Source organism: Pelodiscus sinensis, chromosome 6 (genome assembly GCF_049634645.1).
Source record: "Pelodiscus sinensis isolate JC-2024 chromosome 6, ASM4963464v1, whole genome shotgun sequence".
Lineage (NCBI taxonomy): Eukaryota > Metazoa > Chordata > Testudines > Trionychidae > Pelodiscus > Pelodiscus sinensis.
The window spans coordinates 2,380,071-2,392,568 of record NC_134716.1 but is presented as its reverse complement, the minus strand read 5'-3'; the positions used below and the strand labels follow the sequence as shown (position 1 = coordinate 2,392,568).

Sequence of the window (12,498 nt, the reverse complement as noted above, 5' to 3'; positions counted from 1 at the left end):
TTACACTGCTCTGGCACCTCTCTGCTTTCAGCATGAGTCACTGCAGCCAGGAGCCAGGAGTCAAAGCTTTGTTTGGGGACCATCAGCCGCTTTCCAATGTCCAGGAAGCAGAAATCCTGAGGAGTCCCAGCTCTGCTTCTCTTGGGCTGTGTGGGGCTCCCAAACTCGGAGTACGACTGCGTACAGCCCAGGTTGCACCAGGAATAGCTGATGGAGTCTAGTCTTGTCAGCTAATGGGCATAATTTGTTTTGCTCCTTAATGAGTCTGACACATGCCTTCAGAGACCAACCTCTTGCAAAACTTTCCCTCTGAAGCGCTCCGATGGTGAGTCATTGGCAACGCTCGGGGGAGAGGCAATTTTAGCATCGGGCTATATTTAGAGAGTGCTTTTATCTAAAGGTTAGCTATAGTGGGCATGGTTTCAAAGGAGACATAAGTGGCAGGCTTGAACCGACGAGCGGCTTTGGGGACCTCTCCCCCAGGTGGTTGTCAATTGGTTGGAGAATCAAATGAAAAGGATGTTGCCGGGAAGAGAGCATGGGGAAAAGGTGTTGGGCGGCACAGCTGGATCGGGAAGAACGGGGGCAGTGCAGGCTTCCGAGGTTGCATGAGTCAGTACTGAAAAACCACAGCGGAAGTCTGGAAGAGAGAGAGGTCCTCCTGCGGTGAAACAGAGCCCAACCTCCATCCGAGGAGGAGAGGAAGAAACTGTGAGCAAGAGATTCCATATGTGCCTAGTTCCAACTTAAGCACCTTCCTGATGATGGCTACTGTGAGGGACAGGCTACTAAACTAGATGCACCACAGTTCTGATCCAGTTCTGCAATGCCTTGTGTTCCTCACACTTCTCTAGCGAGCCACAGGCCTGCTGGGGAAAAGGTGTGTGTTTAGCTCACGTTAACTAGCTCCAGGTAAGATCTGTCAGTTTGTAGTCTTCACATATATTAGTAGGGAGAGTTAGTGACTGTGGAATGCCCCAGGGTTTGCCTTTAATCCACTAACTACATTCAATAATGGATTTAAAAGTAGCCATTCTTCTACAAAGGAATTTCACCATCCAGTTACAGAGAGAGAGTGCGGAACTGAAGTTCATTTACAAATTTAACACTGTCAACCTGGGCTTGAATGGAGATATTAACTGGTTAACGCACTACAAAGGCAATTTCCCCAGCCTTTGATATTCACACTTTTACACCAAAAGCTATGAATGGGTCACATCCAGCTCACTTAATTAATTCATTAACACGGGTCCTACAATTGACAGGTAGCTGCTTTTGCTATTATATATCTCTTGGATTCTGTGATTTCTGCCCCAACTCATCTGGGGAAGTGGGTTTTACCCACGAAAGCTCATGATCCTATATATTTGTTAGTCTCTAAGGTGCCACAGGACTGTTCATTGATTTTACTCTGAGTCAGCTAACTTGAGTTAAGCACTTGACTCGCAGACATCTCCTCCAGCCTCCGCCAATATCGCCCCTTTCCTTTTCAGCGCCCTCCCCCGGGGGACAGCCTGGACCAGCCTGCGCCGTCCAGGGTGGCTCCACTGCACTGTGGCCAGTGTGACAAAGTAGAGCATCTCAAAATCCAGGGCCAGCGGGAGCTGTGACCCAGACTGCCCCTGATGAAGGGCAATGTTAATGTCCTCTGGGGATGAGCTTGGAGGAGTTCAGCACAGCAGAAGGGAATGAGAGAGACTCACTCGCTGCCTACGCCCCCTCGTGACTCATTCACAGCAGTGAGCACTTCGCATCGCTGTGAGCTGGGCCTCGCAGCTTTGGGGAGCAGCCTGGTTTCTCGCTCGCTGCTCCGGGGTCCTGTCGGCAGCCTTCCAGCAGCACGTTTCTGGGGGGAGAGAATCGCTGGGCATGAGAGATGCCTCCAGAAACGTGCTGCTGGAAGGCTGCCACGTAATCAACTAATTGCCGACAGGACCCCGGCCCAAACCACTGGCTTCCGCCACACGACCCGCCTTGTGCAGCCAGGTCTCTATCCTGGAGCCTAGCCAGGAAGGGATTCCCCGATTCTGTGCTGTGCACACCTGTCTGCCACTGGGACAGGCGAGCCTGTGGTTCCAGCCCACTTGGCGCTAAGCAGCCTGTGAGTCAGCCGCCCTCCCTCACCCATTTGGCAGAAAGCTCCCAGTCTCGCTGGAAGACAAACACTGAAATGACAGGCCGGGGCAGAGGGAACGCAGACCGGGCCGTGGAGGCGCGGAGAGCCTGCTTAATCCACTGAGCCTGCCGCGACTAATCTCAGCAAGCCGGCCCCGCACATGGGAGATGTGGAAGGGAAGGGGATGCTTTTTCCAGCGCATTGGGTAGCGCGGTGTTTATCTTTCTCTGTAGCACAGCGGCTGTCACTGCAAAGGTAGAGCCCTTAATCACTGCTCGGTTTGCAGCAGCCTTTCTCTGTCTGACTAATAGCAGGAAGGGGGAGAAGCCGGGTGGTTAGCCTGGGGCTGGAGAAATGCTGATTCAATTCCCTGCTCCAGCATTCACTTCTGATGTGACCATGGCAAGTCCCTTGGCTGCCTTGTGCCTCAGTTCCCCCATCTGTAAAACGGGCATAATTGCACCAGCCTACTTCACAGGGGCATTGCGAGGGTAAATGAACCCTAGAATTGTAGGGCTGAAAGAGCCTGTGCAGAGTCCCATGTTTCTTGACCTCAGCAACTAGCTTGCTGCCTTCCTAAACTGCCGTGGACCGTTCGAGAGGGGAAACAATTGAACCACAATCGAACCATGTTTCATTGGTATTGCTTGCTGTCTTCACTAGTGCCAGGCATTTCTGTTTGCATTCTCTGCATGTAAGCCTTTTCTTATTTGCTTACTCCCTCCTCCATCAATCCAGTCCTGTTTCTTTGGTAAAACCAGTTCAACCACTTATAGAATCCCAGGGCTAGAAGAGACCTCAGGAGTCATCGAGTCCAGCCCCCTCCCAAAGCAGGACCAATCCCAACTCAATCATCCCAGCCAGGGCTTGGTCAAGCCGGGACTTAAACACCTCTCGGGATAGAGATTCCACCCCTCCCTAGGGAACCCAGCCCAGCGCTTCCCCACCCGCCTAGGGAAATAGTTTTTCCTAATAGTCAACCTCCCCGGCTGCAACTTGAGACCATTGCTCCTCATTCTCTCCCCTCCTTCACCCTCAACAGTAATGACTTGGGTAAAGGATAGTTATCTGTTTGCAAGTTATAATTGATGTAAAGCTTAGATTCTGTAAATTCCCCTTATGATTCCGCCTTCCTGAATGAGTGAATGGTGTGTGTGGGAAACGAAGAGGCAGTGGGTGATGAACTTTTACTCACCTGAACTTGAGTGCACACGGCCCAGAGAGGATACTGAGGAAGGACTGTGGACCCAGGAGCTGCACATGGCCTGTGACATTGTCAATACAATGAAGAGAGAGAGAGCACCCGAAAGGGGATCACCAAACAGACCTCCCAGAGGTGCCCTCTGCTCGGCTTGCCGGGCCAGCGAACCGGTTCCAGATACCAACAGCATGAAACTCAGCATGAACTCCTGGTGCTGGGTGCTCAGCCTGCATTTCGTCGGACTGTGAGTGTGATTGCGAATAGTGAGAGTGAATCTCCCCTTTCCCCTCCTTCCAGAGTAGGTTAAAGCAATTAAAGTCATTTGCGCTCGTTAACCCATGGTCCCAATCCTTGTTAGGCCACAGTTAGTTGCACCAATTACTGTAAATGACTAGATACCTCCCTGTCAGTTTGACAGTGAACCATTGATAGCTCATCTTCATGTATGATCCTTCAGCCACTTGTGCACCCATCTTAAAATATTTCCATCTAGACCACATTTCCCTAGTTTGCTTAGGAGAATGCCATGTGGGACAGTGTAAAAAGCCTTAAGAAAAATTAAGATATAGCATGTCTACAGCTTCCTCCCCCCACCACCATCCACTAGGCCAGTGACCCTGTTCAAGACAGAAATTAGGTTGACTCCAGAGGGTACATTCATGATAAACCCATGCTGGCTATTCCTTATTACCCTCTAGGTGCTCACAAAGTGATTGTTCATTTGTTCCGATGTCTTTCCAGGTATCAGAGTTAGGCTGGCTGGTCTATAATTCCCTCAGTTCCCCTTTTTACAGCTAGATACAGTGTTTGCCTTTCTCGAGTCCGCTGGGACCACATGCATCCTCCCTGAGCTTGCCAAGATAATTGCTAACAGCTGCGAGATTGGTTCAGCTCACCCCTGAAGATGAAATTTATCAGGCCCTGCTGACCTGGATACTTCTAACTTATTTGATTATTCTTCCCTGGGTTACGGAGTGTGGAGTGCTTGGGTACTGTGGTTAAGGGGGACACATAGGTAAGATAGATGCAGCTGTCCTGGTTTGACCCCTTGTGATCGCAGCTTTCTCGTAATTCACAGAGTCTGAGTCCAGAGTGAGGCTCCCAACCCCACTTGTGTTCACAGGGCACTGTGGGGTAAACCTAACACCTCGGGGAACTCACAGGCCCCTAAAGGCTGTCAGTTGGAGGCAGAGGAGTGCCAGTACCCTGCTACATATGCCTACAGGGCACAGAACCCCTCTGACACATGAGGACAAATTGTTCCCGTACCAATGTTATAACCTTAAAAGGTCAGAAAGGTCAAAACATGTTCCCACTGAATCCACCTCGCCTCTGCCGTCGTCACCCACCTGCACCACCCAGCCAGCATCAGGACCACACACCAGCCCTGCCCTGCCCCCTCAGATGCACCATTCTTCTGTCCTCTATAGCCCCACCCTCCCACCTGGTGCAGAGCAGGGGTGTGGCTTAGACAGGCCACGCCCCTTCCCACTTCCTTCCCTACCCACCCCCCTCTGATTCAAGGCCTCTCCCTGCTGCGTGGTGGCTGACTCACTCTCTTCTCCATCTCTGGCCCTGCCTGTCCAATGCATCCTCCCAGACATTTGTCCAAACCTCCCGGCTTGTGCCAGGACTCAAACTGATGCTGAACTGTGCCTCAGGGGCATGGGCCGCAGAAGGCTCACTGCCTCCTGCTGTTCTGGAGTGGTTGCAGTAATTATTTGCCTTGCTGCTGCCTCGTCTCATGCTGGCCTGCCGCTGCCCGGAATATCTAAAGCAGCAGCGTTCCTGCTCAGTGCCTGGCGGAGCAGCTGCTGCAGGGTCAGTGAGAGCGGAATGCCACAAAGAAACGAGGCAAAGTCTGAACCAAACCTATCGCTGTTTGGAGGTCCTGGATCATTTTGCAGCTAAACAGTCCACGGGCCTTCAAGTCACCTGATCTCTTCCCATCCCAGGGGCCAACTTTCAGCTCCTCCCCACAAGTCCTCTGGCATAGACACATGCCGCTTGGCACTCCCCTCCCCCAGCCATTCTTTGGTCCATCGCTGACAGAGCTCAACGTGCCCTCTGACTGGCCCCCTCAGCCCCCCTAGGCCCATGGAGCTAGAAGATGGGGATGCCCATTTTCTGACACTGGGGACGGTCTTAAGGGAGGGCCAGGGTTAGCTGGAGCAGCGCTTGCTTCTATCCCTAGTGCTGCTAGAACAAGTGCTTGGAGGCACCAGATGAGCAGCTTGTATCCCTTATCTAATCTGAGGGCCACTGCAGTCAGAGAAACACACACGCACCAGGAGACCTGTCAGGACACTAGAGATGACACCCTGGATTAACCATGCCCAGAAGTTGGTCCGTTAAAAGGCCTTCCCTCCTGCTCCTCGTGTCTCTAATATCCAGGGTGTGACATGGCTGCAGCTGCGCCGCGTACATGATGTAAAACGCCATTTTTCTTCTTTTTGTTAATTAACAAAGTAATTATGTCACCCCAGAGACGCCCGCTAGCTCCCGCTAGGTACAATTATTGCACATTTTGTTGTTTTTAAGCAAAAGCGGCCCAGAAACCCACTTAGAATGCGAACGCATTTGATGCCAGCTTTTAATTGAGTCGACCTCGGAAACTAATTAACTGATTTGCTTGCAACTCCTCTGAAAAATGGAAGCTTTACTCCGAGATTAGGCACTAACCATGCAGGACCGACACACCGTGTTGGTGTGTTTAGTGGAAGCGGAACTCCCGCATGCAGGGCAGAGATGCGGGGCTGTTTCACCTTCTTCTGCAACCCGGGGGGTCATGCACTTGGCTCCCCACATCCGTCCCCTGCCGGGGCATTGGTGTATCTTAGACCCTCTTGTTCTCTGCAGATCACACACAACCGTGGGGTCTCCTGGGGAGCTGGAATCCTTTGGTCTCATTCTGGTTGTAGGCTTGGCCGAGTGGCGTTTAGTGGCCTGTAAAGGAGGTGATAAGAACTGGTGACAGGATCTGACCGATGGTACATCTTGCCAAGTAGCCTGTTTCCAACAGAGCCCAGGACCAAAGATGCATCCTGTCCCCCCTCCCCCACCCAGCCGTCAGAGGTTTAGCGAGGCCCCAAGAATGTTAACTTGCTCATCTTGGTGAACAGCTATTGAGGGACGTGTCCTCTAGGAACTTCCCTTGTTCTTTTTTGAACCCAGTTCCAGGGCAACAGGTGAATTGTTCCTCACGTCTGACTAGATGGTCCCTTCTGGCCTTAAACTCAGTGACTCTTGAAGGGCCACCATCAGATTTGGTAAGGTGTTCACGAGAGGAGGGTGCAAGTGAAGCCAGAAACCGCCCCGCACTCACCTGCCGATGGGTTCCCTACAACCACAAAACTCTACTTTGCCTTTGCCAGAGCTCAGGAACTGCCCCTAAATCCAGGCCCTGCCTGCAGGCAACACGAGCCGGTTGGTGATTTTCTGTGGAAATGAGGCGCGTTACCGTTGAGGGCCATGGAGCACACCCACTCTGGGTGAGCACAGAAGTGTGGGACACTGGTGGTTCTGGAACTGGGAAAATGCAGGTGAGTTCAGCCGTCCTGAAAGACCCACCTGCCTGGTGGTCTGGGTTAGGGGGAGGGAAACTGCATTACAAGTAGAAGCGAAGATGCAGGTTTGGTCAGTTCTTCCTAACTACGTCTCTCGCAGCTTTGCTCCCTCGCTGTTCATGCAGCAGTAACAAGCCTGGACAGCGTCTCAGCTGATGGAAAGCCGCACCGCTCCGTTATGTGTTCCGCGGGGAGACTCCCATTTCCACGGGCCGAGACGCTGAACCGCTTTCTTTCAGCGCCGTACCCACAGCTTGGCAGGCATGCCTATTTATCAGGGTTTGTATTGCTGGGCCCTGGGCCCCATGTGGCTAGATGCTGTCCAAACACAGCACGGAAAGAGGCTCCCTGCCTTGGAAACCTTATTTATCACCACGATGACTTATGGTGCCGTAGACTTGCCTGGTGTTTCAGAGAGATGTGAGGAGTCTGGTCTGTGGCCCGAAAGGTGTGCAGGCACACGACAGGGTCCCAGGGAGACGGGGATTAGAAACTCACGGCGGAGCGTTTCTCTTTACCTGAGCAATGAATGGATAAAGGAGGAGTAAGGGGGGTGGCAAATTAGTAGCAGTATCCACAGAGGATGCTACTAGGCTGTGTTCATAGCAGCTCCGGAGATTTGGCGGCTTCCTTCCCATTTACTTGACCTGCAAATCCTCTGGGCCGCTGTAGAAATTGCAGCCACGTCTTTCAGACAGGCGGCTTCCCTGCCCTGCAACGAAATGACATGACAACCAACTGGAACATTCCCCCAAAAGCCTCATTCTCCCCGGGCCTGGGACCAAAGTCTTTCCCGGGCTGCATGAGGAAGCAAACGCCAGGGCTGTAGACCAAGCAGTCAGAGGCATAGCTCGAAAAGGAGCGTGCGCCCTGGGCCTGCCACGTCCGCGGGTTGCTAGCAAGGCCGGGCTGAGCCACCCTCTTGTCTAAGAAGAAATCGATTATGTGGTTTGCCAAACCTCAGAGGCCACCTCTGAGCCCAGGGGAGACACTAGGGCTCATGCTCTGCTCCATTCGCTCGGTGTCACGGCTGTTTCCAGGAGGCGACTGATGAAGAAATAGTTCTTCCCAAGGAAGCGGGGATTGTGGCGTGGCCATGCGTAAACCTAGTGAAGAACCCCACCATGCTCTGCAGCCAAACAGGGACAAGATGGCTGCAGAGCACCTGGCACGCTCCCGATGCAGCGTGCGCCCCATTCTCAGAAAACCTCCACCCTCACAACTGGAGCCGAGCGTTCCCCCGGGCACAGCAGGCCAGGGGGACATCGTGTGCTCGGGGCTTCTGGAAATCTGGCTAAGCTGTTCAAAGTCAAAGGCAATCGGTCCATTGTCCTCAGACTCCCAGTGGCTGCAAAGGACTTTTAAGCGGCCGCCTCCCCCCACTCTCCCTCCCCAACCCTAGTTCCTTTATGCTGTGTTGTGGTGAGTGATCTCAAACCACTACCCAAGGGAAGAAAGCATCTCTGTGTGAGAGGTGGGGCTGCTCAGGTTACAGCCGTGCGCCAATGATGCCTGGACCGTCGGAACGTAGAAACTCAAACCTGGCCCTGCCGGATTCGGTATTCCAGTACAGCTGGGAAAAATGACTTTTCCCCCTCAGAAAATGTGCCCTTTGCGGAAGTGAAAATGGACGTTGCTTCCCTTTTGATTTCCTTTTAGAAAAGCAAAACCGAACATGCCCGTGAACCATTTCAAAGCAAACCAACGTTTTCTTTCCTTCTTGAAAAAACACCCTTCCATTGCCAACCCACTGGACACGTCCTACATTGTGGAGCGTATCGAATACTTAGAGTCCCGTCAATACATCCCATTTCTGCTGGGCTTCTCTCCCTGTTTATGCTGCTGTCCTCTGGCAGCCCCATTAATATGATTGATTGAAAATGAGTCAGTCTAAAAATACCGGGGTTTAAGATCTTCCTGCAAATACGAGATGATTTTCTAATGGAAATCCATCACCGAGGCAAATATAATGTTAAAAAAAGCCAATTAAGCCGTCTTTACTCAACCACATGAACCGAGTTTCAACCATTATGTAATTTAATGATGTCAGCATTTGTTAAACATGCCTTGGAGAAATGGCACAATTAGACTCGAGCTCTAGGGAAAAGCAACTTAGAGCCTACACACAATTATTTTGGCCACTGGCAAAAATATTTTAATGTTCACAGTGATTTTGTCCAGGTCTGGTTCGATGCTGGCTACTGAGTATTTCACCCCGACTGTGCAGTCTCTAGCACAATGGTAACTGGGAAACCTCCGATGCCAAGGTCAGATGGGGCTGCAGTGAGCATCTGGCTCGGTGGGTGTCAGACTGCTGGTCGCGGCCCAGCACTGGGGCGCTCCATGCCAGGTCCTGGGTCACCGCGCTGCAGGGACCCGTGACCGGTGGGGGTACCGAAGCAACTGCCGGCCTGGCCTGGCCCTGCGGGCCCTGCTGCATCCCGGAAGCAGCTGGCAGCAGGTCTGGTTCCTAGGTGGGGGACCACGGGGCTCAGGGCTCTGCCCCCACCCTGACAGTGGTGCCACGCTCCCATTGCCCAATTCCCAGCCAATAGGAGCTGGGGGGTGCCTGCGGGCAAGAGCAGAGTGCACAGCTGCTCGTGTCTCTGCCAGGAGCCAGGCCTGCTCCTTCCAGGGCAGGGCGGTGCCAGGAGAGGCAGAAAGCTGCTGTAGTGCCCCCCCCCCCACTACACTGCTGAGCAAGCCCCTCCTGCCCCCGCCCTGAGCCCCCCCAACCTGGAGCCCCCCCCCACCCTCGGCCCCTCATTCCTGCTCCCCCCAGATAGAATCCTGCTGGGCCATGGGCACTGTTCTGCTTTCGGGGCCTATTCTGTTCTTCAGCCACCCAAGCGCCTTGGGCGGGAGGCCTCTCTCTGGAGGAGCCCTGGCGACAGCAGCCCCGCATGCGTGCCAGGGCCCGGTATCCCTGCCCCACGCCGGGGTGATGTGTCCCCAAAGCCCTGTGCTGAACAGGTGGCAGCGGAGACGGGCAGGCGGCAGGCCAGGCCAGCAGAGCGCTCTGCCACGCTGAGCCCTGCCCAGGGGCGCGCGCTGTGTTTTCAGCCCTCCCTGGGGCAGGAGGAGGACGTTAGACTCAGACGTTAGACCCCCCTCGTGCAGCGCCCCACCTGGGGGCGTCCAGCTAAGATGGTGCAGTCGGGGGCAGTTTCCCCCGCAGCCTCTTTCCCTGTAGTGCCAGCGCTCGCAGCAAAAGCCTTCAGCAGTACCACCCTGTGGTAGGGTCATTGCGTGCCTGAATGGGCACCCGCCACTGTTCCTATGCCATCCAGTTCAACCTGGCCTCATTCTCTGCCTCTAATGCGTGGGGGGCACTGGATTTGTACCCCCCTTTCTCCTCGCACAAGCCCTGGAATGTGACGAGAAGGAAAATCCCAAGCTGCCAACGTTGGAAAAACTTCGTAAATGAACATCTCTGGGCAGTACATACAGGGACCGGGCCCTTTTTAAAATCACGTTATTACAAGCTGCATGTTGATAGGTTCTCCTAGCCCTACCGGGGTAATGCTGCAGACAGCTGTAATGGAGAGTGAAGTAAAGGCAGCCTTATAATACATTAATATTCTGCTTGCAACCTTCCCGCGCCCTTGAGAAACGCAGTGGCTTGGTTATTTCGTGCCCCTCAGCTGGATTGGTTTGCAAGCCATCCTGGCCGGGCTGCGAGCCAGCTGCGTGCGCACAAGGTTGTCCGCTCGCACCCCGGAACGGATGTGCGACACTCTGCAGGTGCATAAATCACGGCGCTACCTACATTTCTAACCCCACGCCATTCTTCAAGGTGCGGTAGGCAGGAACCTGGCAAAGAGGAAGCCGCTCGGCACAATTCAGCCTTGAGCAAAATAGCAGCTTTTGCTGACTGTGGTTTAAACCCACGTGAGAGTGTGTGTTTGTTTTAAACCAGTGCTATTGATTCAAGGCACATAGTTCTTTCTTTCCCTGGTTAATGGTGCCTATCAGCCTGCCGAGGGTATTCTGTTTGTTTATTTCTAGATCGTGTAACATTCCTATAGAGGCTCGGTTGGTGGTCTGCTTTCTAAACCCACACTTATTCCACTGTCAGAATTAATGCACATTTCAGGGAGCAAATCATGTCGGAGGCCCAAATTCATCAACAATCCAGCCTCAGCTACTAAAACAGGACAACTCGTGAATGACTGGTATTATTCCCTGGGCTGCAGGAAGCAGCGAATGCCCAGCAATATTGCTACTTAAAAGCACAAATAAAAAGCAAGGCGTCTAACCGCTGGGCGGAGGTTTTCAGGGGGTTGGACTGCTCACTGCCGTCGGTTTAATTTCGTTCTCTTATTCCTGGAAGGTCCCATGCCTGGTGCTTTATGCCTGATGGGGATATAACTTTTAGGCTAGGGGCAGCTAACAACCCAACCCTTAGCTGTCGTGAGCGACACAGGCCCTGTCGGAAAGCGTGGCCCTTCAGAGGGGAGCAGGCCCAGAGAGGGGAGGGGCCATGCAAGAGGTGTAAACATGTGCCTTAGCCTCTGACTTCACTGCCGGAGAGGTACCGCAGGGTGAACGCTCTGGGTAACTGCCTGCTGAAAACCATACCAGTGCTGGACACTCGGTGGCGGGCGCTTTGTGTCACAACAGAGCGTGTTCCTGTCCGCAACAGGGCAGTGTGTCAAACCCATTCAGTGCTCTGCAAGTCTAGATGTCTCCCTCAACAGCCTGCTGCTCCCTCGGCTGCAGAGATATTACCGCCCTTCCAGGCAAGGGGCGTTTGGTGTGATGGGGAAGAGGGATCTTTTTCCTCCCGGCATGAGGCTTAACTCCTACAGACAGCAAGTCCAAGGGCTGATCAAAGGCTGTTGAGCCATGAAAAGTCTCCTCTGGGCTTTGGCTTGGTAGCCTCATGGTAGACATACATGATATAAAGGAGATATTTGTAGTCACTGAACATGCCGCATAGACTAACAAGAAGGTTAAGCTGGTATCCAATACTCAATCATGGTGCTTCTTACTCTTCACTAACTGGCAGACAAGCCCTCACCTGCTCTATGCTCCCGAAGGAAATATTTTCCGTGGGAAAAAATAAGGCTTGAATATGTTAGGGCCGGATTTTGATTTCCCCCATGCAGTTTTTACACCCCATGTCTCCACTGACTTCAGTTGTGTTGCTTCTGATTTGAACCAGCATAACTAAGAGGAGAATTGGGTCTTTGGAGTCTATGCAAAAGGGTTTTCAACAACCTGACACATTGTATAAATGCAAGAACTGGATTCACAGAAACAGTCTGTGCGATTTCGAAGTAGCACATCTTGCTCGCTGATTAAAGCTTCACGTCTGCTCAGGTAGCTTTGAGTTTTGAGCCTCCATCTTTCACAGGGAAATCTTTTCTGTTTTAACTAAGGAAACCAAGGAAAACTAATTTGCAATAACACAGACATGGTTATGAGTTAGGCTTCATTGCCAGTGGGTGTCACATTGTCTTGGTGAAGTTTCGCCAAGTGAAAAAAAAATAACATCCCTCTGTTGTTTTCCCGTATGTGCAGGCTTCTAAATTGCTCCACTACAATTTCATTTGCATATGTACTAGTGAATTTTCATCTCCGGGGACAGCAAGGTGGGGATGTAATATGAA

The 12,498-nt window shown here is 52.6% G+C and overlaps 1 protein-coding gene across 2 annotated transcripts in view; it reads right to left on the bottom strand.

The window, feature by feature from the left end:
* Positions 1-5,909: 5,909 nt before the first annotated feature.
* Positions 5,910-12,498, bottom strand: part of CPLX1 (complexin 1) — a 137,176-nt gene continuing 130,587 nt past the window's right edge. The window contains exon 4 of one of the 2 annotated variants that reach the window (XM_075931283.1): positions 5,910-6,263. In XM_075931283.1, coding sequence (XP_075787398.1) covers positions 5,988-6,263 — 276 coding nt within the window. In that variant the 3' untranslated portion in view covers positions 5,910-5,987. The remainder of the gene's footprint in view (positions 6,264-12,498) is intronic. The other variant, XM_075931282.1, reaches the window with a different exon arrangement.